Genomic DNA, 26,830 nt, shown 5'->3' with positions numbered 1-26,830 from the left:
GATGATTTAAGTAACAGTGTACAGTAAACTAACAGTAAACTAACAGATTAAAGTAATAGAGTAAAGTAACAGTGTAAAATGAGAGTAAGGTAGCAGAGGCAGTTAAGAGTAAAGTAACAGAGTGAAGGAGCAGAGTAAAGTAACAGAGTGAAGGAGCGGAGTAAAGTAACAGAGTGAAGGAGCGGAGTAAAGGGGCAGAGTAGAGGAGCAGAGTAAAGGAGCATATTAAAGTAACATAGTAAAGAAAGTAAAACAGCAGAGTACAGTACCTGAATACAAAATCAGAGTAAAACAACTGTAAGTAACAGAGTAAAGCAATAGTATTGGGGTAGAGTAAAATAACAAAATAAAGTAACAGCATAAAGTAACAGTATTGTAACAGAGTGAAGGAGCAAAGTAACAGAGTGAAATAACAGAAAGTAACAGTGTAAAGTGTCTGAGTAAAAGATTAGAGTAAATGGGCAGAGTAAAGTAATAAAATAGAATAACAGAGTAAAGCAACAGTAAAGTAACAGAGTAAAGTAACAGTAATGTAACAGAGTAAAGTGTCAGAGTAAAAGAGCAGAGTAAAGTAATAGAGCAAAGTAAAAAGTGAAGTAAGAGTAAATTAACAGACTGAAGGAGCAGAGTAAATGAGCAGAGTAAACAGAGTAAAGTAACATAGTACACGAGTAAAGAAGCAGAGCAAAGTAATATAGCAGATTAATAGAGTAGACTAATAGAGTACAGCAACAGTAAAGCAACATAGTAAAGTGTCAGAGTAAGAGCAGAGTAAAGTAATATAGTAAAGGGTCGGGGTAAAAGAGCAGAGTAAAGTAACAGATTAAAGGTGCAGAGTAAAACATAGCAAAGTAACATAGTGAAATAACAGAATAAAGGACCAGAGTAAAGCAACTGTAAGTAACAGAGTAAAGTAGCAGTGTAAAATAACATAGTAAAGTAATAGAGTAAAGTAATAGAGTAAAGCAACAGTATAGTAACATAGTAAAGGAACAGAGTAAAAGGTCAGTGTACCGTAACAGGGTAAAGCAACAGAGTAAAGGGATAGATTAAAGTAAATTAACAGAGACAAGTAACAGAATAATGTAACTGTAAAGTAACAGAGTAAAGTAGCAGAGTAAAGGGCAATGTAAAGAAGCAGATTAAAGTAGCATAATAAAGGGCAGAGTAAAGAAAGTAAAGTGGAAGAGTATAGTAGCAGAGTAAAGGAGCATAGTAAAGTAACAGAGTGAAGGGTCAGAGTACAGTAACAGAGTAACACAGCAGAGTAAAGCAACAGAGTCAAGTACAGTAGTAAAGGGGCAGAGTAAAGTAACCAAATAAAGTAAGAGTAAAGATGTAGAATAAGACATAGTAAAGCATCAGTGAAGTAACAGATTGAAGAAACAGAGTAAAGGAGCAGAGTAAAGGGGTACAGTAGAGGAGTAAAGTACAAGAGTAAATGAGCAGAGTAAAGGGGCAGAGTAAAGTAACAGAGTCGATTATAGAGTAAAGCAACAGAGAAGTAACAGATTAAAGTAGCATAGTAAAATAGCAGAGTAAAGAGGCAGAGTAAAGGAGGATAGTAAAGTAATGGAGTAGATTGATAGAGTAAAGCAACAGTAAAGTAAGACAGTAAAACAACAGCAATGTGACAGAGTAAAGTAACAGTGACCTAATAAAGTAACAGAGTAAAGTGTCCGAGTAAAATAACAGAGTAGAGGCACCAGTAAAGTAACAGAGTGAAGGAGCAGAGTAGAGGAGCAGAGTAAAGTAATATAGTAAAGGAGAAGAGTGAAGGAGCAGAGTGAAGTAAGTGACTAAAATAACAGAGTAAAGTAACAGAGTAAAGTAACAGAGTAAAGCAACAGAGTAAAGTACAAGAGCAAAGGGGCAGAGTAAAGTAACATATTGAAATAACAAAGGAAAATAGCAGAGTAAAGTAACAGAGTAAAGTAACAGTAATGTAACAGAGTAAAGAAGAAAAGTAAAGTGGCAGAGTAAAGTAACAGTAAAGTTAAAGAGTACAGATGATGAGAGAAGGAGCAGAGTAAAGTACAAGTGTAAAATGACAGAGTAAAGTAACAAAGTAAAGTAACAGAGTAAATGGGTGAGTAATGGAGCAGAGTAAAGTAAAAGAATAGATGAATAGAGTAAAGCAACAGTAAAGTAACAGAGTAAATGGTCAGAGCAAAGGATCAGAGTAAATTAATAGAGCAGATTATAATAGAGTAAAGCAACAGTAAAGTAACCGATTAAAGTAACATAGTAAAGGAGCAGATTAAAGTAGCAGAGTAAATGGGCAGAGTAAAGTAATAGAGTCGATTAATAGAGTAAAGCAACAGTAAAGTAACAGAATAAAGTAACAGAATAAATTACCAGAGTAAAAGAGCAGAGTAAAGTAACAAAATAAAGCAGAGTAAAGGAGCAGAGTAAACAGAGTAAATTAACAGAGCAGAGGGTCAGAGTAAAATAGCAAAGTAAAGCAACATAGTAAAATAACAAAGGGAAGAGTTAATAAAGTAAGGTAGCAGAGTAAAGTAACAGAATAAAGGAGCAGAGTAAAGTATCAAGGTAAAGGGACTGAGTAAAGGAGCAGTGTAAAAGAACAGAGAAAAGTAGCAAAGCAAAGTATCAGATTCAAGAAATATAGTAAAGTAACAGAGTAAAGGAGCAGAGTAAAGTAACAGAGTAAAGGGCAGAGTAACATGACAGAGTAAAGGGACTAATTGTAAAGGGGCAGAGTCAACTAATAGAAAAAAGTAACAGAATAAATGAGCAGAGTAAAGTAATAGAGTAAAGTATCAGAGTAAATGAGTAAACAGACTAAAGTAAACAGAGTAAAGAGTCAGAGTAAAACAACAGAGTAAAGTAATAAGATAAGGTAACAAAGAAAAGGGCAGAGAAAAGGAGCTACATAAAGGAGTAAAGTGAGAGAGTAAAGCAAGAGAGTAAAGCAATAGAATAAAGCAACAGTAAAGTAACAAAGAGTAGAGTAAAGGGGCAGATTAAAGTAACATAGTAAAGTAGCTGAGTAAAGCTATAGAGTAAAGTAAAAGTAAAGTAACAGAGTAAAGGAACAGAGTAAAAGAGCAGGGTAAAGTAACAAAGTAAAGCAGCAGAGTAAAGTTATTGAGTAAAGTAAGAGATTAAAGTAATAGAATAAAGCAACAGTAAAGTAACAGAGCAAAGAGCAGAGTAAAGGGGTAGATTAAAGGACCAGAGTACAATAGAATAAATAATAGAATAGAACAAGTAATAGAATAAAGGAACAGAGTAAAATAACATAGTAAAGTAGCACAATAAAGAACCAGAGTAAAGTGATAGAGTAAAGGAGCAGAGTAAAGTAAGAGTAAAGCAACAGAGTAAATGGGCAATATAAATGAGCAGAGTAAAGGGACAGAGTAAAGGGACAGAGTAAAGGAGCAGAGTAAATTAACAGAATAAAATAACAAAGTAAAAGAGCAGAGTCAATTAACAGAGTAAATGAGCAGTCAAGTATCAGAGTAAAGTAACAGAATGAAGGGGCAAAGTAAAGGGGGAAATTAAAGGAGCAGAGTAAAGTAACAGAATAAAGCAACAGAGTAAAGGGCAAAGTAAAGTACAAGAGTAAAGGGACAGGTGAAAGCAATAGAATAGATTAACAGAGTAAAGTAAGAGTGAGGGAGCAGAGTAAAGTAACATAGTAAAGAATCAAAGTAAACAAGCAAAGGAGCAGAGCAAACAGAGTACATTAAGATAGTAAATGGTCAGAGTACAAGAGCAGAGTAAAGTAATAGAATAAAGGGGCACAGTAAAGCAGCAGATTAAAGTTATAAAGTAAAATAAGAGTAAAGGAGCAGAGTAAATGAGCAGAGTAAAGGAGCAGAGTTCACTGATAGAATAAAGTAACAGAGTAAAGGAGCAGAGTTAAGTGATAGAATAAAGTAACAGAGTAAAGGAGCAGAGTTAAGTGATAGAATAAAGTAAGAGAGTAAAGGAGCAGAGTTAAGTGATATAATAAAGTAACAGAGTAAAGGAGCAGAGTTAAGTGATAGAATAAAGTAAGAGAGTAAAGGAGCAGAGTTAAGTGATAGAATAAAGTAACAGAGTAAAGGAGCAGAGTTAAGTGATAGGTAAAGGAGCAGAGTAAAGGAGCAGAGTAAAGTGATAGAATAAAGCAACAGAGTAAAGGAGCAGAGTTCAGTGATAGAATAAAGTAACAGAGTAAAGGAGCAGAGTTCAGTGATAGAATAAAGTAACAGAGTAAAGGAGCAGAGTTCAGTGATAGAATAAAGTAACAGAGTAAAGGAGAAGAGTAAAGTGATATAATAAAGTAACAGAGTAAAGGAGCAGAGTTAAGTGATAGGTAAAGGAGCAGAGTAAAGGAGCAGAGTTAAGTGATAGGTAAAGGAGCAGAGTAAAGGAGCAGAGTTAAGTGATAGAATAAAGTAACAGAGTAAAGGAGCAGAGTTAAGTGATAGAATAAAGTAACAGAGTAAAGGAGCAGAGTTAAGTGATAGAATAAAGTAACAGAGTAAAGGAGCAGAGTTAAGTGATAGAATAAAGTAAGAGAGTAAAGGAGCAGAGTTAAGTGATAGAATAAAGTAACAGAGTAAAGGAGCAGAGTTAAGTGATAGAATAAAGTAACAGAGTAAAGGAGCAGAGTTAAGTGATAGAATAAAGTAAGAGAGTAAAGGAGCAGAGTTAAGTGATAGAATAAAGTAAGAGAGTAAAGGAGCAGAGTTCAGTGATAGAATAAAGTAACAGAGTAAAGGAGCAGAGTTAAGTGATAGGTAAAGGAGCAGAGTAAAGGACCAGAGTTAAGTGATAGAATAAAGTAACAGAGTAAAGGAGCAGAGTTAAGTGATAGAATAAAGTAACAAAGTAAAGGAGCAGAGTTAAGTGATAGAATAAAGTAAGAGAGTAAAGGAGCAGAGTTAAGTGATAGAATAAAGTAACAGAGTAAAGGAGCAGAGTTCAGTGATAGAATAAAGTAACAGAGTAAAGGAGCAGAGTTAAGTGATAGAATAAAGAAACAGAGTAAAGGAGCAGAGTTAAGTGATAGGTAAAGGAGCAGAGTAAAGGACCAAAGTTAAGTGATAGAATAAAGTAACAGAGTAAAGGAGCAGAGTTAAGTGATAGAATAAAGTAACAAAGTAAAGGAGCAGAGTTCAGTGATAGAATAAAGTAACAGAGTAAAGGAGCAGAGTTAAGTGATAGGTAAAGGAGCAGAGTAAAGGAGCAGAGTTCAGTGATAGAATAAAGTAACAGAGTAAAGGAGCAGAGTTAAGTGATAGGTAAAGGAGCAGAGTAAAGGAGCAGAGTTCAGTGATAGAATAAAGTAACAGAGTAAAGGAGCAGAATTAAGTGATAGAATAAAGTAACAGAGTAAAGGAGCAGAGTTAAGTGATAGGTAAAGGAGCAGAGTAAAGGAGGAGAGTAAAGTGATAGAATAAAGTAACAGAGTAAAGGAGCAGAGTTCAGTGATAGAATAATGTAACAGAGTAAAGGAGCAGAGTTCAGTGATAGGTAAAGGAGCAGAGTAAAGGAGCAGAGTTCAGTGATAGAATAAAGTAACAGAGTAAAGGAGCAGAGTTAAGTGATAGAATAAAGTAAGAGAGTAAAGGAGCAGAGTTAAGTGATAGAATAAAGTAAGAGAGTAAAGGAGCAGAGTTAAGTGATAGAATAAAGTAAGAGAGTAAAGGAACAGAGTTCAGTGATAGAATAAAGTAACAGAGTAAAGGAGCAGAGTTCAGTGATAGAATAAAGTAACAGAGTAAAGGAGCAGAGTTAAGTGATAGAATAAAGTAACATAGTAAAGGAGCAGAGTTCACTGATAGAATAAAGTAACAGAGTAAAGGAGCAGAGTTAAGTGATAGAATAAAGTAAGAGAGTAAAGGAGCAGAGTTAAGTGATAGAATAAAGTAACAGAGTAAAGGAGCAGAGTTAAGTGATAGGTAAAGGAGCAGAGTAAAGGAGCAGAGTTAAGTGATAGAATAAAGTAACAGAGTAAATGGGCAAAGGTGCAGAGTAATGGAGAAGAATAAAGGAGCAGACTAAAGTAACAGTAAAGTAACAGAGTAAAGCAGCAGAGTAAAGGAACAAAGTGAAGGGGCACAGTAAAGGTGCAAAGTAAATGGACAGAGCAAAGTAACAGAATAAAGTAACAGAGTAAATTACCAGAGTAAAAGAGCAGAGTAAAGTATCATAGTAAAGTAAAAGTAATAACTAGAGTAACAGAGTAAAGGGGCAGAGTAAAGGAAAAGAACAAGAGAAAGAAAGTCTAGTGTCCTTGCCAATAGAAATACAGAAAGAGAAGGGAAACAAAAAGAACACATGAAAGGAAGAGAGCAGTCCTGTGTCCTTGCCTTGCCAAGAGAGAATGTAGAAAAGAAGAGAGTAACAATATCAAGAGTCTAGTACAGCAGAGCAGAGTGTCACATAGTGGGAAAGGACAGTTTGGAGTGCAGAGCACTAGAATAAGAGGCAATGCACTTATAACAGTTTACCTGGGTAAATGTACAGTGCTTTTTCTGCCATGCTTTTCCAATGGTTATACTATCAATTAACCATAGTTTATCATGTTTTTAATATACTTTACCATGCTTTCATTGTGCTTTACTACACTTTGCTGTGCTTTTACTAAGGGGACTCTTTTATAAGAGTGGCTATAGGGTAGAAGCAAAGTAATAGAGTAATGTGGGGAAAAAGGCAGACAGGCAGATGACAAGAGTTCTGTAAAGTATTGTACTATATGATATGGTGAACAGTCAAAGAGCTGGGAAGAGTATGATACAGCACAGTATTACAGTAGCATATAGTATAGTTGCTATTCTTTACAATGCTTCCCTATGCTTTATCATGTTTTCACTGTGCTATATTACACTTTGCTGGGCTTTTACTATGGGCATATTTTATAAGAGATAGTACAGTATAGTAAAGTATGATTAAATAAAGTGCAGTTGATGAAGAGCAGTATCACACTGTATGATGGTGTATAGAAGAGAACATAAAGCATTGTAGATTATGACAGGATGGAGAAGAATTTGATAGAATAGAGTACAGTAACATAGAGTGGAAGAGAGTGACAGAGGATAAAGGACACCACAGAATGCAATTGAGGAAGACAGGTTGAAGTACAGCAATGCAGTATAGGAGAAAGACACAGAAGTACAGCAATCCTGGTTGACAAAACAGGGGAGAGCTGTAGCATACAATAAAGAGGAGATAGGAAATATTAATGAAGTAGTGTAGAGTCACTGATCCTAGAATGGCAAAGATTTGGGGCGAGTATAGGAATAGCCATATAGAGTACAGCAGGGAACAATAGGAAGCCATGCAGGGGTGTGCTGATAATCATACTCATACTTGCCTTTAAGAAGTATTTATTGGCAGGTGTTAAATACATCTATTAATGTGTTGATTCCAAAACAAGAGCTGTCCTTCCTTCACCTTTACAATTGAGTGCCAGTTAATACAATTAACTTCTTCTGTACCAAGAACGACTGTCAGCACATCCCTCTGTATTGGAGTAGTTATAAAAAAAAGTACAATTTGCATAGTGTGGGAATAGCAGGAAGACATATACGAGTGTTTATAAGAAGAATAGAGTGTTTGAGTTTGAAGAAGGGGAACAGAATGGAGTATAGTGGAGAACATCAGAGTGGTGTTTAGAGCTGGGGAGTACAGAAGGCATAGACTAGCACAAGTATAGGAAGGAGTACAGGACGGTGTAGTAAAGTAGGACACATCATTCGGTATTATAGAAAGACACAGAATCTACATTGTGAAGAAGGATAGAGTGGAGGACAGTATAGTGAGGTATCAAAGAGTAAGATGAAGTACTCGTGTAGCACAGAGTAGGGTAAAGTATACACGAGTAAGATAAAATACAGGGCAGCAGTATAGCTGCATTAAAGAAGGTACCATAGAGTAAGATACAGTGCAGCGGAAAAGCAGAGTAGAATATGACAGAACCAAAGCCATTATTATAGTAAAGTGTTGCAGGGAAGGATAGGCGAGCATACAATAGCTTAGTATAATACAATATAATGATATGGAGTAAAGTAGAGAAGCAGGGGGGCTGAGATAGGATAGAGTAAAGAAGTATAGCAGGAACAGAGAACCGTAGCAGAAAAGAGTCGAATATCAGTGATTTGTAGAGTGGAATATGATAGGGGAAACCACAGTGTAGTAGAGGAAGACAGACTGGAGTACAGATATAGAGTAGGAGTAATGTGGGAAAAGGGCAGAGAGAGGTAGATAGCAAGAGTACTGTAAAGTATTGTACTATATGATATGGTGAACAGTCAAAGAGCAGGGAAGAGTATGATACAGCACAGTAGTACAGTAGCATATAGTATAGTTAAGCATGCTAGAGTTTGATAGAATGGCAAAGCAGTGGAGTAAAACAGAGTATAGTTAAGAATATAAGAGTGCCATAGAACATAGTGCAGAAGTATAGTGGGATAGAGTAAAGAGTAAAGTAATACAGTAGGATAGAAAATAGCAGTGTTATAGGATAGAGGACAGTAGTAGTGAACATTTAGAGAAGAAATAGAGATAAGATAGTATAGAAGGAGGACAGGACAAGGAACAGGAAATTAAGGCATGGAAAAAGAGTCACTAAGATAGTAATAACTGCCAGCTATAGATAATAGTTCAGTAGAGCAGAAGGCAATAGAGCAGAGAAGCGTAGAGTAATCCAAGACAAAGAAACGCGAGAGAGCAGAAGATTACACAGAGAAATGTATCATAGAAGTATCATAGAATACTAGAGTGGCTGAGGATGCAGAAGAGTAGAGAGGGAGCATCAGTAGAGAGATACAGAATGGAGTACAGTAGAAGACAGGAGCATATTAGCACATAATATAGTGAAGGATTTTATAGCAGAGTAAAGTAGTATAGTGTCAGAGAGCATAGGAAAGTTTCGAATAGGAGAACAGGAGTGAGTACAGTAAAGTATTAGACATAGAGATAATATAGTCCAGTTGTATAGCAGAACAGAGTATAGTACAATAGTGTAGAGGAGAACAGAATACTGCACAGTGGTACAGGAGCACAAAGTAAAGTATTGCAGAGCAGGATAGAATGGTAGAAAGTAAAGGAGAGGAGGAGAGTTCGGCAGGGGGTGCTTTGAGTAGAGGTGTACTATGGAGAACAGATAGAGAGTGTATGAAACAGTGACAGTCAGAGAGGCATAGAGTATATTTTTGACACACAGAGGATATAGCGCTAGAGACCCTTATAAAAGTTTCCCATGCTATTTTTGCAGTTCTGCCCCCATGCTTTTCCCATGGCTATACTACGCATTTACCACAGTTTACCTTGGTTTGCCATGTTTATTCATATGCCTTACCATATCTATCTGTGCTTTACAATGCTTCCCTTTGCTTTACTGTGCTTTCAGTGTGCCTTATTCCACTCTGCTGTGTTTTTACAGTGGGAAACTTTTATAAGGGGAACTGTATAGTTTATAAGAACATAGAGTGGCAGAAAACCATAGAGGACAGAGTAGTGCAGAGAAGAGAAGGATACATTAAAAAGGAGGATGAAATAAAGAGCCTTTATTAACAGAGAAATACAGTACAGAGGAGATACCATAGAAAATAGCTGAACACAAGATACAGGGTGAAAATAGACAGGAGCTGGAAGAGAAGGAGTATTACTGTCTGTAACCAGAGAGGAAGAAAATAAACACAGCTTGAAATTAGACTGGTCAAAAGAAAGAAAGAAAGAAAGAAAGAAGGAAAAATGAAACAACTGACACAAAAGCAATAATGAAATGTATAGAAAAATAGGATTAAAGAAAATAAAGAAATAATTAAATCAAAAGAATAAAGGAAAGAGAAACAGGAATAAAGAAAAGAAAGAATATACATGTAAAGCAGAAAGAAAGAAAGAAGGAAAGAAGGAAAGAAAGAAAGAAATGTGTATTTCAGCTTGGTACCACCCATGAAGAAACAAATACTTACAATATCTCACGAGACACGTGTCTACCTGAGTCTCTTCAAGTTCCACATATGAATTAATGAAGAGTGTTTGAGGCTATGGACCAAGAAAGCAAGCAAACAGAGAACTATCCCTCTGTGCTGCGGAGTGTCAGACGATTGAATAGCAACAGAGAGCTCTGTGGACTGCCTGTACTGTACAAGAGTCTGAGGTGTGAGGAAAGAACCATTGCAGGAGCACAACTGCCTGTCTTTCCTGAGTTCAAGGAGTGCTAACCAAGGTTTTAAAATCCATTCTTCTACCACTTATTAACATTATAACAGTATCACTGCCCTGCCTTTAAAGGAGTGCTGACCATCTTTAAAATCCATTCTCTTACCTCTTATTAGCTTTATCAACATTATCACTGCCCCCTCTTTAAAGTAGTTCTAACCATCTTCAAAATCTCTTACCTCCTATTAACACAGGCAACGTTATCACTGCTCCTCCTCTTCATAAAATGAAGATCTTTGGGTTATTTGCTAGTATTGTATAGTTCATTTAAAACATGCAAATCTCTCAAAGACAACTCAAGATGAAAAGCTGCTGCTGCTGCTTCCTGCTACCTGATCACTTCATGTTGTGTTGTAGGTCACTTCAATGGTCTAGCAGCAATTACATCATGTGACCTACACCAAAGGTACCAGGATGCAGCCGTTGCTCTATATCATTGGATTTTAAGTATTAATATTCTCGGCACAATAAATAGGGGTTGAGTAATAATGTTAATAAAGCTAATTGTTCAGCACGCCTTTAAAATCAATATTCATTATTTGTAACACAAAAATAATAATAATAATAATAATAATAATAATAATAATAATAAATTAACCTATGTACAAATTATTTGAGAAAATTAACAGTTCCTTATTTCTTTTCACACAATTATTATAGTCTAGTTTCAATGGCTTCCAGAAACAGGAAACGAAGTCACTCCCTAGGTGAAAACCTGTCTCCAGATCACAGGAAGTGATGTCGTCAACCACCAGGTCCTGTGAACTGCCTCCCCCTGGCTGGAAGTGATGTCATGGATATTTCCTGGACAGCAGTTGTCAGTAGGGGGTGAATCGATTGTAGCCTCCTCGGTACAGACTGGCCTGAAATAAACAGACAGTACAGGGAGCTGTGAATGAAATGTATCCATTCTATACTAACAGATCTCTTGTTAGAACATGTGAGTTTTGTTTAGCATGTTTTCTTTCAAAACTGCACATTTGAGACCTGTGTCATGAATGTGCACAACAGAGAAGATTTAGGGAATCCTTTGGTTTGCAAAGGGAGGAAACGCATTGAAACCATGGTAGAGTGTTGCATGTGTTCTAGAAAAGTAACTTTTTACATTTGAATACGAGCATTATAGCATTGGAATAGTAAAACTATAGCATTGGAATAGTAACACTGTAGCATTAGAATAGTAACACCATAACTTTGGAACATTACAATTTAAGGAGATCGTACACGGTTGTTGTTTGATGTGCTGACTTTAGTGTCTTTAGTGTGCACTTTTATATATTAAAATGATCTTATTAAAACAGACTTGAGTATTTGTTTAAACTTTAATAAATGAACCTCCTTAATAATACTAATAACAATAGATTTAATAATACAGTAATATTAATAACACTAATCCTACTACTAAGAAGAAGAAGAAGGAGAAGAAGAAGAAGAAGAAGAAGAGGAGGAAGAGGAAGAGGAAGAAGAAGGAGAAGGAGAAGAAGAGGAGGAAGAGGAAGAGGAAAAGGAAGAGGAAGAGGAAGAAGGAGAAGGAGAAGGAGAAGGAGAAGGAGGAGAAGAAGAAGGAGAAGAAGGAGAAGAAGAAGAAGAAGAAGGATAATAAGAATGGTATTAACAATAGTAATAATAGTAATAGCAATAGTATCAGTAATAATATTCTACACTCCCTCACCACTGTGCTGACTCCATACGTGGCGGCGGGTCCCACAGTGTGGTGGTAGGGGTCTGGAGCCGTGGTGTACACTCTACCGTACCTGCGCACAGAGACACAGAGACACAGAGTCTGGAATTAGTTTGGGATTTAGGATGCTTGTGCATTAGGGTAAAGGATGTGGGATTGAGGATTTTCAATGCAGGGTTTGGAGATAAGGGGTTGATATTAGGAATTTGGATATGGGATAAGGGGATACAGGGTTAGGGATTTTGTGCATTTAGGTAAGGGATAAAAGATTAGGTTTAGGGTTTTGGTTTAGGGTTTTTGGTTTAGGGATTAGGGTCGACAGACTCGCTCACCCGTCACTGTAGGTTGTCGTTGCGGAGGCTGGCTGGGCCACACGGTAGGCAGGGTAACCCCCCTGAGACAGAGAGACAGAAAAAGGATGAAAACATTGTATCTGTACAATATTCTAGAGCAGCGGTTTTCAACCGGGGGTACGCATAAGGGTCCTTCTAAGGGTCATAGGGGACGACTCAGAAATGCAAAAATAATAACAGTATAATATTGCTAAACCACTATGCATAAATATTTCATTTTTTTGTTTAGCAGCTCAAAGGTTACAGCCTGACTATAATAAGTATGATCCACCTGTACGCATGCATGATTTAGATGAAGTGATTTTTGGGGTGGGTGAAGCAGCGTCTGGAGATTCTGCCTCTGGAGAGCTCTGCTCAGAGTGCTCTGTGCTAATCTAGATCTTTGCTGTTTTCAACTCGTAGTGCAATTGAATACCAATCAGTGAAGCACAATTGTTCTGCATTTCTTAGAAGTATAAATGCACCGGTAAACATAAATAATAAATCCCAATACTCATACTTTGATGTTTTTTCTTATATTAATTAGGCACAGCTGCATTTTAGTTACCGCAATAGTGGCTGGTTGAATTTTTTTTCGGTGCTTGGTAGAGTACAGTACATCTAGATTATCCTGTGTATCGTTTCGAAAATTTCTTACTTGATAATGAAAAACGAAGGAAGAAAATACAAAAGTGTCTCGAGAAAGTGCAAAGCAACAGAAACGTATACAAAGTCCCTTTGGATGATTTGATGTTGGCTTTAATAAAATGTTTATTGTCGTTAAGGCTGTATTTTTTTATGGTTATCACAGATACCACACCCCTTGCTGTCTGATAAGCAGTTCAATGAAAAAAACACAAGCTGATCAAAGATTGGAAATATTTCTGCTAAAGATAGCTCTGTCCGGTCTGTTGTTATTTTTACATGTTTTTATTTTTTTGATAAATCACTGAAGGTGAAAATAGTATGTCTTTACAAAGTGGACATAAAAAATGAAATATTCCACAATTTAGCATTTGCTGTTTTTCTAGTGAGGCTTTAAATATTTAGGAATTGTGAAACTGGGTCCTGTTATCACTGCGCAGTGAAGATCAGGCAATTAATTTAGCTAGGTAAGAAATGACGTTCTAACCACACCTTCTGCAATTATACCCCTGTTTATTCACCTCTCCTGATGTTAACCTGCTGAATTGATGTTAATCTGCTGAATTGCTGCTGAAGTGTGAGAAAAGATGCAACACTGCCATCTGGTGGACTGGAGAATTAAAGCGCGAGAGGGAAGGGAGGGACAGAGGGAAGAAAGAGAAGTTAAATTTTCTTTACTTACATAGACTTCTGGACCATAGAGTCCATCCTGGTAGACAAGACTGTAATAAAAACATGAGTGTGTTAGAGCAAGTCCAGCAAAGAAAGCTTCCAGTTCTGACTTTCATCAGTTACATTCATATTTAGAAACTTAAATTCAACAACAAACCTTTAGCCTAGAAGTCTTTCTAAATGCAGCACTGTTGAGTGTTTAAAAAATTATGGATGTCAAATTTCTGGTCCCCCTTTAAAGGAGTGCTAACTATCTTTAAAATATATTCTCTTACCTCTTATTAGCTTTATTAACATGATCACTGGCCCCTCCCTTTAAAGGAGTGCTGACACATCTTTAAAATCCATTCTCTCACCTCTTATTAGCTTTATTAACATGATCACTGGCCCCTCCCTTTAAAGGAGCGCTAACCATCTTTAAAATCCATCCTCTCACCTTGTATTAACCAATGCTAATAAGAGTTTAGAAGATTACTGTTAATAATAATAATAATAATAATAATAATAATAATAATAATAATAATAATAATAATAATATTGTTATTATTATTATTATTATTATTATTATTCTTCACAGAAATCAACTGGACGTAATTAACAGTTGCTCCTTACCCTGGGTAGGCGGGGACTGGAGTAGGCGTGGCTGCAGTGGCTGAGCGAATCGTGTTGTAGACTGCCCTGCCACGCCCCCTGAGGGCGGCACCTCTGTAAGCCAGGGTGGGCGGGGCTACTGGATAGGGGAAACTGGCCACTAGAGGGAGAAAGTGCAATAAAAATTAACATTTGAACTAACAATACAGAGAGACTGGTCTGTGTACTAGCTGAGGGTGTATAATACACTGGTGAGACACTGTGGCCCTGGAGAGAGTTTAACAAAGATCAGCCAGACTAATCCCAGCAGGGCTGAAGGACTGAGCTACGCAGACAGGCTGAAAGAACTGAATCTATTTAGCCTGGAACAAAGAAGGGGGGCATGATTGAACTTTTTTAAATCTTAAAAGTAGCTGACTTAGGCCCCGTCTCCACTGCCTGGCACTCCCAGCTACGGCTGCCACGGCAACAATACAGGATGTTTCCATGGCTGCGCGCCGCCCAGCGGCTGAGCGCCGCTATCTGGTCAGGTTTTGTATCTCTTACTCGATGTAGCCAAACGGGCTACAAAGGAAGTGATTCTTCATGTATCCAAGAGGTGCAAGTGGAGAAGAAACCGACAGGGAAATCACTACCATTGTGGCTGATTTTCTTTCATATAGGTAAAGCAGGCATAGGACATTTTCTTTAAGATTTCTTGTATTCACAGAGAGCAGAGACCTTTGATAAATTGAACGATTTACATCCTGCTTCAGCATACGAGACACACGTTTCTTTTTTTTTTATTAAACATTGGCTTCTTTAATACAAAACATAATATGATCCCACAAACACTCATTTTAAAAGCGCAATAACACACTTTAGCTTGTTCAAATATGGCTTTGCCACCCTGGTGTGTGTTATTGCTTCATAGTATACACACTGATGAGATGGTGCTCCCAACAGACACACTCACTGGTGTAAAGCTCAGGGGCGTAAACTGCTCCCATCATTGGATTGATTTTCCAACCAGCTAGAGAGAGAGAGGGGGGAGAGAGAGAGAGAGAGAGAGAGAGAGAGAGAGAGAGAGAGAGAGAGAGAGAGGGGGGGGAGAGAAGGAGGGAGAGGGCAGAGAGGGAGAGAGAGTGAGAGAGAGAGAGAGAGAGAGAGAGAGAGAGAGAGAGAGAGATAACTGTCAAGGAGAGTCAGTGTTTTAAAAAGTAATCCATTACAGTTACAAGTCACTTGAATAAAATTGTAAAATGTAAGTAACTTCTCAGGCACCGTTTACTTTAGAGAGATGTTTTTTTTCAGTTTGGTTAGGCTGAAATAAACTTGTTCCCTTCTCTGATACCTTTTCATTTAACATGTGCTTAACTCCTTCATAAATGATACCTCAGGCTGTAGTAATACCTTCATTACTACTTTGAAAACCACAGCATTAAAAACATTAAAACCATGTGGTCAGAACAATAGTCCAGCAAAATAATGCTATTACATAGATCTAAAGAATTACAGTGAGTGTTAATGTCTTCAGACAGACAGTGGATATAGTTATACAATAGCAAAACCCTTATAATAATGTCCTACAGTACAGAGCTGGAAGGTGGTTTGAATGGAACAAGGAGGTCAGTGCTGGACGGTTTCCAGATAAGACAACCCAGGACCACTCAGAATGATTGCACATATCATACAAAGGCAAGGGAAAGAAACCAATAAAACAACACTTGAAGCCACTGCTTCTTATCAAGGCTACGGGAAGCCGTTCTGTATTCAGTCAGACTCACCGTTGATCACAGGGGTTTGAGGTTTCTTTGTGACGACTCTCGCTGTCGCATTATTGACCTGATAAAGAAAGAGCATTGATTAGATATACATAGAAACAGCATCACAGAGAGAACGCAGAAGAACCTGAGTCACGCAGAGACATTATTCAACTGGAGATAATTACACCATCAGGGAAATATTTAGCACAGGATCGGTTTACAATGAGCACTGTCATTGACACAAATATTATTATTTGTTTATTTAGCAGACGCCTTTATCCAAGGCAACTTACAGAGACTAGGGTGTGTGAACTATGCATCAGCTGCAGAGTCACTTACAACTACGTCTCACCGGAAAGACGGAGCACAAGGAGGTTAAGTGACTTGCTCAGGGTCACACAATGAGTCAGTGGCCGAGGTGGGATTTGAACCGGGGACCTCCTGGTTACAAGCCCTTTTCTTTAACCACTGGACCACACAGCCTCCTATAAACCTCACTGGACAGATTAGATAGATGTAGAAACAGGAGTGGGGTACAGAACATCTACTTTATGTCTTCAAATTCTGACGTTATAGAAGAATTTGTAAGTGACCTTTACAATTAAAGTATTGTAGAGTAGGATAGAACAGAATCTAGCAGAACAGAGTGCAGCAGTGTTGTAGAGTCAATAGTAAAGAAAGCTTGAGCAGGACAGAATATAGTATAATAAAGTATTGTAACGAAGAACAGAATTACAGTATTAATGAATCATGGACTATAGTAAAGAAAGCTAGAGTAGGACAGAATGGGGTACAATAGCAAAGTACAGCAAGAATAGAGTACAGTGGTATAGCAGAGCAGAGTATAATAGAGTACTGTAGAACAATGTAATACACTAGTATAGAATCAATTAATATAGTAGAAAAAGCTATGACAGAATGGAGTGCAGCAGCATAGAAGAACAGAGTATAACAACACATGGGAAGTAGGAGAAAGTACAGTAGCATACAAAGTATTGTGAAATAGAGAATAACGCTGTGCAGTAGTAACACAGCATGGGGTATGTGGAAGGGATGACGTCACTGGCAAGGCTGTTGTAACCAGGAAGAGACTCAGAGGCAGAGAATACAAGTTTCAGCCCTAATGCGCACTTTTAATAATTATAAATAAATAAACAAAACACTAAAACAGACAAGAACAAAAACACATTCACAAACCAAAAGGCACAAGGGCCAAAACAAAAGGTCTATACAAAACACTCACGGATGTAAATAACACAGGACGAACGGCACAGCACAGAACAGAACACGAAAAACACTCACCACATACCTCTCACACCAACATTAACTCTAACACACTATCCATTTCACCATCCCTGATCACCTCATTTATACACCTGTGGCATTCCCACATGTGTGTGCAGGTCAATACTCCCCACATATACACACCAGTGCACTGGCAGGGCTTCTTCCTGCCACACTGCCACAGGGTTTAATAAAGAAAGGCAGACTATGGCAGAATAGAGTATGGTAGTATAACATAATATAGCATAACAGAGTATAACATAGTATTCAAAGAATAGAATGTAGTGCAGTAGTATACCAGTGTAGGGTATGATAGAGTATAATAAAGAATGTTGTACACTAGTATAGAATCACAAAACAAACAAACTCAGTTAAAAAGTCACCTGTTCTCACCTCAATCTTTCTTCCTTCCACGATGGTTCCGTTTAATTTGTCACGAGCGCTGTCCGCCTCTAAACTGCTTTCAAACGTGACGAAACCAAACCCCTGTTTATAAAAACAAGAAACAGAGAGTTTAACAAGCTGTCTACGCCTCAGACAGGCAGGCAGACAAATAGACAGACAGACAGACAGACAGACAGGCAGACAGGCAGACAGACAGACTGGCAGACAGACAGACAGACAGACAGACTGGCAGATAGACTGACAGACAGACTGACAACCAGACAGACAGACAGACAGACTGGCAGACAGACAGACAGATAGACTGGCAGACAGACAGACTGGCAGACAGACAGACAGACAGACAGACTGGCAGATAGACTGACAGACAGACTGACAGACAGACAGACAGACAGACTGGCAGACAGACAGACAGACAGACAGACAGACAGACAGACAGACAGACAGACAGACAGACTGGCTAATTCACTAGCCTCTCATTCCTTCCGTTTGCCTTTCTCAAAACAAACACCAGCATAAAACAATTAGCATACCTTTGATCCCCTTTCATTAAAGATGATTTCAACATCGAGAATTTTTCCAAATTGCTGAAAAAAATCAAATAAAATCATGATTATTATACAATTGAGATATACTGTTGGTTCCTATTAACCTCTCTCTCTCTATATATATAGTAAGTATGTGCAATAATTACTGATGACCAACAGATGTCACTGTTTCTTACTAGTGACATCTGCATCCATTCCTTGTTCCTTTGAATCAAATGATGTTGATCACACGTATAGGGTGTACATTCATTGTGAGAAGTGAGATTATTAGTTAGTTAATTCATGCACAAATGCATGCCTTAACTAGTTAATTAATGTACAAATGCATGCCTTATACTTGTGATCAACATAATTTGCTACAAAGGAACATGGAATGAATACGGGTAATTAAATCCATAGGGGCTGAATTCAAAATGAATGACTTCAGAACACAAAGGAAATGCAGAAGATATTGAGGTGTTATTCCTGTGCGGTTCAGTTGCAATTCATCATTAATTTGTGGCCATTCTTTTATAGAGTTACCAACATAAATAATACAATGGATTGATTATCTGATAATTAACATGTTCATCGATTGGTAAATTAGACTCTCACCCCGAACATCTGTCTCAGGTCCGGGTCCCGGAATCGGAACGGGATGTTGGACACGTGCAGACGCTTGGGCTGAGGCTTACTGCTGTCCTCCTCCTGCCCTGCGGCATTCTGGGATAGGTCCAACTGAGCGGAGTCCTCCTGCTGCTGTGAGAGAGAGAGGAGAGGAGAGGGGAGAGAAAGGGAAGAGTGAAAGAAGGGGAGATAGAGAGGAGGGGGAGAAAAAGACAAAGGAGAAAGTGTGGAAAGAAAGAGGAGGAGAATGGGGGAAAGGAGAGAGGAGGGGAGAATATATAGAGAGAAAAAGACAGAGGAGAAGGGAGAGTTGAAAGAGGGTGGAGGGAAGGGGAGAGGGAGAAAGGGGAGAATGGGGAAAGAGGGGGGAGAAGGAAATGGTTTAAATCTGAAATAGAAACTGATAGTTAATCAGGTGCTTTATAAAATTCATAAAGAATGTTCTGCAGTATTGGATTTGTATCTGTATCAGTATCAGTATCTGTCTATCTGTCTGCCCGTCTAGCTTGCAATCGATCAATACTGAACCCCAACCTGAATGGTTTTATTTGGATTCATAACTAATATTTACTATTTCCTCGTCATCTTACTCCAAGTCTATTTCATAGTATTTAAAATTCTCTACACGTTGTTTGAAATAAAGATTTAGAACTGCTAAAAGAACCTTAATAAATTCAATGACAAACATTTCAACTAGAATTTTTTTTTAAAGAAAGACATTGAGAAAGGCTTCTTTTGTCATTTCATATTTTAAGTTTCTTTTGGTATTTCTAAATTTAGGACTATTGAGTGTTTAATAGTTATGGCTGAAATTAAGATTTACAAAATGTTCTTACATTTTTTTTAGTAAACCCTAAGATATCAAATTTGTTATTTTGCAACTACATTTCTGTCTGTCTGTTTCCATTTTAAATTTGTTTATTGACCTGAAGACCAGGAAAATCCCTAAAAAGAAAATCAACATGTTAGTGAAACATTTTGATCCCGCCCCGTCCGCCCCACAATCAACACCCATTTAGTATGAGTGACAAGAGGCAGTAACCAATCAATCAACATTCTCCATCCAGGGGTCCTTCTCAAGCAAAGAAATGAGAAAAAAACAACGCGTGACCTTTAGTGAGGCGTCTAGTTCATGCCCGTTAGAAAAAATAAATAAAATGATCATTTAAAACTAACTAATAATAATAATAATAATAATAATAATAATAATAATAATAATAATAGTTTTCCATGAGGCATTTTTTGGTTCAGTTTTTGTATCAGGCTTGATATATGCCCACCTGTTATTTAGTCCCATAGACACCAGATGTCAGTGTTGAGGCATTAAATTAAACTGACAATCAGGTGAGGGACATGGGTGTCTAACAGACTAATTTACCAGTCAGAGTAAAACGAGTAAAGAAACAGCTGTTTGGGTTTGTGATGATCGCTGCTTTTCTTAGACTCTGTGAAGAACAGTGATCCACACAAACCCAAGCAGCTGTTTGTTCCCTTGTTTCACTCTGAATGGTAAATCAGCCCGATCGACACCAACGACCCTCACCCGTGGAGAGCTTGACCAACTGAATAATCAAATGATCAGTTTGTGCAGCTCTGCTACGTAGTAAATGCAAGTGCATGACAGGTAAGAGTTATGGAATTATTATGATGGTCACTTTTATGGGTGAACTCCCAACACTGACATCTGGACGAAATAGCAGGTACTAATATCAAGTCATTGAACCAATAAAAGCCCTTATGATATTAATAAACATAAATAATGTACAATTACTACTACAAATCCTACTACTACTACTACTACTACTACTACTAATAATAATAATAATAATAATAATAATAATAATAATAATAATGTTTAAAGTGCTAATTGCTAGCAGTGAAAGTCAGCCCCCCATGCAATGTTGTGCCAAGGCTAAGTCATCCACTATCCCACAATGCACCAAGATGCCACAGTGTCGCTTCTCTAGGTGACCAACATGATTATGGAGAGAGAGAGAAATATCTGAAATATATCAGAATTGAAGTCTAGGATAATTACAAGCAGGGGTCTAGACAGGGGTTTAGAGAGAGTGCAAAAATTTAAATTAAAAAAAAGAAATCCCACGATGCTGAAAAAAAAATCTGGGGAAAAAGTGATTTCAAACTTCACAAGAGAGGGGGAGGAGAGGAGAGAACGATGGGGAGGAGAGAGTGGGGAGAAAGAGAGACAAAAGGAGGAAAAGAGAGGAAGAGGGAGAGGAGATAGTGGAGAGAAAGAGAGATGAGAGGAGGAAAACAGAGAAAGGGAGAGAAGGAATAGCTAGAGAGAGATAGAGAGAGGACAAGAGGAAAAGGAAAAGACAGGGAAAGAGGGAGAGGGGAAGAGGAGGGGAGGAAAGGGTTAATAGAGACAGGAAAAGAGCAAAAGGAGAAAACAGAGAATAGAGTGTGTACAGAGAGAGATGGGGGATGGGAAATTGGAATAGAGAAGATGAGACAAAGGAGAGAGGGTAGAGAGAAATGATAGGAGAAAGTGAAGAGGGGAGCAAAGAGGGGAGAGAGACTAAAGACTAAAGAGAGAGATAACTGAGAGAAGATGAGATATAGAGAGAGATAGAAGGGAGAGGGAAAATGGGAGAGGAAGAGTGAGAGAGGGACTAAGTCTGGTGGAAAGTTTAACAAAAATAAATGAAAATAAAAAATGGCTGGACAGACGTTGCACTAGAAGCAGAGGTTTGGAGGTGGAAGGTCAGGGTGACTGTGCTGCTGCTGCAGGGGTTAAAGGTCATTAATATGAGAGAGTGAGGGGAAGAGGAGAGAGAGAGAGAGAGAGAGAGAGAGAGAGAGAGAGAGATGAAAAGGGGATGAGAAGGAGGAATAGGACAGTAAAAAGTAAAAGAGAGAGGGAGAGGAAAAGTGAAAGAGAAAGAGAGGAGAGTGGGGGAGGAGAAAAGAGAGAACAGAAGATGGAGAGAATAGAAAGGGGGGAGGAAGGAGAGATATGTTATAGATAGAAAGAAAGACAGAAAGAGAAAGAGGGGAGAGAAAGAGAAAGTAGGAGAAGAGATGGGGAAACAGATGAAAGGACAGAAGAAACTAAACATGGCACACAGACAGATAGCTAGATAGATAGATAGATAGACAGACAGACAGACAGACAGGCAGACAGTAGGAGGTTGAGGGAGATTGTGAATTTCACGATGCTGGATTGATAAACCTGATATTTAGTTTATTTTGCGGCCGCTGTCCTGCGTTCAGCGACTGACCCCTGCCGAATCCTGTCCCAGAGAGAAGGGGGGAGGGGGCAGGAGGGAGGGGGAATGAGGGAGCGGGGGGTAGCGAGGGAGCGGGGGGGTGGGGGGGTGAGAGAGGCATCAGAGAGGGAGGGAGAGATGTTACTGAGGATCCCGAAACTGGAAAAAAGAAACACCTTCACACAGAGATTGGAACATTGTGACAAATATGAAGAATAATTTGTGGTGCTGCCCATTCTAAACTTGTGTGTGTGTTTGAAGAGATGTCACTGTATTTAGTTAGAAGAGAGCATTTATGTAACCTTGTACTGTAATCAGACTCCGCAGCAGTTGCTGACAGACGGTGAGAAGGGGGAGAGGTCAGCTGTTTGGGTAGAGGGGTGTTTATTTCACTCATTCACCCCCCTTATCTCTTACTGGGAAATGTGCCAGCGTGCCTTTACCAAATATGGACGCAATTGGAAATAGCACCCCAGCAATAGTAACAGAGGAGCTCATCCCAGTCAGATTCCAGTACTGGGAATGGCTGAGCTGTGCTGGTGCTACTGGGCACAATCTGGACTGTTTGAAGGAACGCTTTGGATTTTAAAAGCCCATTTGGTTTATTGAATTAACTTTGCAGGTCTCAGTTTCTATCCCTATACCATATTAGTCAGTATATTAACTCCCTATACCATACCCCTCAGTATATATACCATATACCACAGTATATAAGCACAGCAATACCATATTTATCAGTATATTAACACCCTGATACCATATTACTAGGTATACAAGCACCCCTATACCGTGTACAAGCATAATTATACCATATTACCCAGTATATAAGCTCTCCATAAAATATTAGTATAAAAACACCTCTATACAATGGTATTCAGTACATATCACCCCTATATCATATTACACAGTACATAACCATTATTACACCATGTTATTTACAATATAAGCACTCCAATACCATAATACTCAATATATAAGCACCCATATACTGTATTCCCCGTTATATAAGCACCCTCTGTGCCCTATAACATAGTTTATAAACCTTCCTGTACCGTATTCCTCGGTATATAAGAGCACCGATACACTATTGCTCAGTGTGTAAGCCCCCCCAGTATGGAGCTGGTTCCGTACATACCGTGTTACTGGGAGGGTTGGCGTCAGTGTTCTGCTCAGGCAGCGAGGGGGGCGGGCCGGGCTGATACATTCTGAGCGCGTGTTCCTGAAACTCCACCCCCAAGACAGAGGGGTGGGCGGGGCTGAACTCCATGGGGAGGCGGGGCCCCTGCATGGTGGGAGGAGCCTGGGCAGGAGGGTAGGCAGGGGGCGGGCCATAGGCTGTGGTCAAGGAGGCATCAGCAGAGCTGGAGCCACCCTCCGAACCTGGGGGAGCACCCTAGGGAGGAGAAAGAGGGAGGGGAGATGGAGGATAGGGGAGGAGAGGGAGGAGAGAAGAGAGGGAGAAAGAGGGAGAGAGGGAGTGGGACAATCAAAATGAAGAGTGTGTGAGAAGAGGAAGAGTGAGAGAGGGGGAAGAAGAGGGAGAGATGGAGTGGATAAGGGGGAGGGGGAGGAAAGGATGGAGGAGGAGAGGGGAAGACAGAGGAGAAGGGAGAGGGGAGGGAGGAAAAAGAGGGAGTGGAGGAAGGGGAGAGGGAGAGAAAAGAAAGTAGATAATGAGGGAAAGGGCAAGATAGATGTGAGTGAAAAATGAGAAAGGTATATCACTGATTCAATTACTAAGCACACGCTCACCCTGATGTATTCTGCAATATATAAAAGATGCATCTCCCTGTTTCAGATATAGAAATAATAAAAGAGACTAAACTAATTCAATGTACCGTACCAGCGCTGGCCAGATCACAATATATAACATTATAAAACCCTGTACACAACTACAACAGCTGCACAACATGATGTCTTTATAAAGTTGTAATCTAGTGCACTGGCATTGCCTGCTGCGTGCTGGCAGAGCCTCACTGTGCTGTGCAGCACACAGGGCAATGCTGGCAGGGCCACATTTTATAACAATCATATAAAGCCCTTAACAGAACATGGTGTCTATATCCTTTATAGGAGCTCAAGTGATAATGTTAATAAAGTTAGTAAGAGGTAAGAGAATGGATTTTAAAGAGGGTTAGCACTCCTTTAAAAGAGGGACCAGTGATAATGTTCATGAAGCTAATAAGAGGTAAGAGAATAGATTTTAAAGAGGGTTAGCATTCCTTTAAACAGGGACCAGTGATAAAGTTAATGAAGCTAATGAGAGGTAACAGAATAGAATTTAAAAATGGTTAGCACTCCTTTAAAGGGAGGACCAGTGATAGTGTTAATTAATGTAGTAAGAGTTAAGAAAGGCAGTCCTCTTAGTAATGATATCCACACCATACCTACACACTGTGTTCCTGTGCTGTCCTAGGTCCTGCAGTACAACATGCTTCTCTGAATCCAAAATCCACAAGCAGCATGACCCCCCTAACCTCTATATACCTCTCCAGCAGCCAATCAGAGAGCAGGGGGAGGGGCCAGGCACTGACTGACAAGAGCCAAGTGTCCATCTCCCCCTCTCTCTCTCCCTCCCTCCTGTCATGTCTCACTCTCTCTCCTCTTTCCATCATTATTTTTTTCCTCTCTATCTCTCTCTCATTCTCTTTCTCTCTCCCTCCCTCTCTCTACGTCCCTCTCTATTCTCTCTCCAGCCATCTCTCAATTTCAAATCGTCTTTATTAGCAGGACAAAATTGTTCTGTTTTTACCAATGCATTTCCAGTCCCCACAAGTGTTGAAAGCCTGCCTGTCACTGTGTCTCTCCTCTCTCTCCCCTCCCCCTGTCATTAAACATGAGGACCACAAATACAAACCAAACGTGCTGCACTGTTTATAGACTGTCTCTCTCTAGCAACACATTAACTGGGACCCAATGCACGATGCACTCAATCATCTGTGCAGAACGAGTTTAATCAGAATGGAGTTAGCAGCTCTATAGGTACAAGCACACCCTCCCCCCCTCCCCCCCCCCAGATTCTGATGCTCTCAATACCTGGTGAGCTAAAGAAGGTCCGGAGCGAGTTTCATCACAACCGGACAAGCGTTTCTCTGGATGTATGCAAAACTCCTAAGTGTAGCATACTCTCCCTGATAAAAGCTCATTACAGTGCTGTGCTTCACAGTGCTTCCCTATGCTCTACCATGCTTTCACTGTGCTTTATTACACTTTGCTGTGGTTTTACTATGGGAAACTTTTATAAGAGGTATCCTGATCAGTGTAGTAAAACAACTGCCACTTGTTCTTTGTAAGAATCTCTCTCCCGCTCCCTGTTCCTGTCCCTCAGTATCAGGGGGTCTAGACGTAGTGCTGTCTGAAGCTGTTTAAACAGTGCTTTACAAGGGATAGCAGAGAGATAGAGAAAGAGGGGGAGAGAAAGAGAAGGGGAGGAAGAGAGAAGGAGGGAGTGAGAGAGAAAGGAAGAGATCCCTTTTAAAAGTTCACCATGCTTTCACTGTGCTTTATTATACTTTGCTGTGCTTTTGCTATGGGAAACTTTCATAGTGCGAGAGAGAAAGAGAGGAGAAGAGAGAGAGAGAGACAGTGAATGGGAGAGCGATTCATAAATGGTTATTTATTCATATTTTTTTAAACCGCATCTCTTTTCAGAATCGTGGGTTCATTCAAATTCAATGACGGAATGACCCAGAGTACGGGTCCCAATCACGCCGCTGCGTTGCTTAAAGCACATGCAGAGCTCAATCAAAGACAGCGATTCTCAGAGTCGTTTAATTCAGGTTTATAAACACTTTCCTTATCACACATTGTTTATAAACACTCCCTGAACACACAGAGCACTGCTGTGATTATTTCACTCAGTAAGAGAAACGACCCTCTGGGGGCTATTAGAATAACTACAGGATCGATCAGAGGTACCCCTCTATTAGAATAACTACAGGATCGATCAGGGGTACCCCTCTATTGGAATAACTACGGGATCGTTCAGGGGTACCCCTCTATTGGAATAACTACGGGATCGTTCAGAGGTACCCCTCTATTATAATAACTACAGGATCGTTCAGGGGGTACCCCTCTATTATAATAACTACAGGATCGTTCAGGGGGTACCCCTCTATTATTGTTTATAATAATGAGAAGATGCTGGGAACTGTTTGTGCTTTTATGACAATATAGTTACAAGTGAAAGCTTTGGATCAAGCTTAAGCTGTGTGTGTTCTTTTGAAAAGTAGGGCCGATGTTAGCTTTAAAATAAAGGGCAATGTTTTATTCCATATAGTGTACATCTGTAAGTGTTGGGTGTCTCTCTCTAATCATGCTGAGTGTGTTTCATTCTCTTACACTCCTTGTATGTGGTAAACTTTTAAAAAGGAACTACTGATAAACTTGACTACTGCAGTAAAAGAGATAAGGTCATAAGCAAACATTTCTATGTTGGGTGAATCTTGCAAGGCTGTTTGTATTTAAGACAATGCTCTGGCTTTTTAAACTTCACAAACACTGCACTGGTTAAAACAAGCCTGTCAGTGACATCCATCCCCTGTCACCATCAAATCAGAGCTCTCAGTGTGAGGATGACACATATTTCATGCTCATGCTTCAGTTTGGTCACTGACGGGCTGGAAATTAGTTGTGAAGTTAGAAATCTCGGTGTTATCTTTGATCCTTGTCTAACCTTCGAAGCGCATGTTCGAAATGTCACCAAGGTGTTTTTTCTCACCTGTGTAACACAGCCTGCTTAAGACCTATTCTCTCTCTCTCTGATGCGGAGAGACTTGTGCATGTCTTTGTCTCCTCACATCTTCACTACTGCAATGTCTTGCTTGCTGGTGCTTCAAAACATGCTCTCAATAAGCTACAGTATGTTCAGAACCTGACTGAGCGAATTCTAACAGATCGAAATCCT

The 26,830-nt window shown here is 39.1% G+C and overlaps 1 protein-coding gene across 3 annotated transcripts in view; it reads right to left on the bottom strand.

Annotated features, from left to right (window-relative positions):
* Positions 1–9,512: 9,512 nt before the first annotated feature.
* Positions 9,513–26,830, bottom strand: part of LOC131725061 (RNA binding protein fox-1 homolog 1-like) — a 30,135-nt gene continuing 12,817 nt past the window's right edge. The window contains exons 1-12 of one of the 3 annotated variants that reach the window (XM_059018525.1): positions 24,312–24,386; positions 23,060–23,317; positions 18,680–18,823; positions 18,071–18,124; positions 17,529–17,621; positions 15,873–15,930; positions 15,062–15,118; positions 14,128–14,266; positions 13,526–13,565; positions 12,199–12,260; positions 11,858–11,939; positions 9,513–11,048 (exon numbers count right to left, since the gene is read on the bottom strand). In XM_059018525.1, the coding sequence (XP_058874508.1) occupies positions 11,004–11,048; positions 11,858–11,939; positions 12,199–12,260; positions 13,526–13,565; positions 14,128–14,266; positions 15,062–15,118; positions 15,873–15,930; positions 17,529–17,621; positions 18,071–18,124; positions 18,680–18,823; positions 23,060–23,212 (927 nt within the window). In that variant the 5' untranslated portion in view covers positions 23,213–23,317; positions 24,312–24,386 and the 3' untranslated portion in view covers positions 9,513–11,003. Of the gene's footprint in view, positions 11,049–11,857; positions 11,940–12,198; positions 12,261–13,525; positions 13,566–14,127; positions 14,267–15,061; positions 15,119–15,872; positions 15,931–17,528; positions 17,622–18,070; positions 18,125–18,679; positions 18,824–23,059; positions 23,318–24,311; positions 24,387–26,830 lie in introns of those variants that run through there. The other 2 variants (XM_059018522.1, XM_059018524.1) reach the window with 2 other exon arrangements.

Source organism: Acipenser ruthenus, chromosome 60, assembly GCF_902713425.1.
Source record: "Acipenser ruthenus chromosome 60, fAciRut3.2 maternal haplotype, whole genome shotgun sequence".
Classification (NCBI taxonomy): domain Eukaryota; kingdom Metazoa; phylum Chordata; class Actinopteri; order Acipenseriformes; family Acipenseridae; genus Acipenser; species Acipenser ruthenus.
The sequence above is the reverse complement of the archived record's forward strand: the minus strand, read 5'-3'. Positions and strand labels throughout refer to the sequence as shown.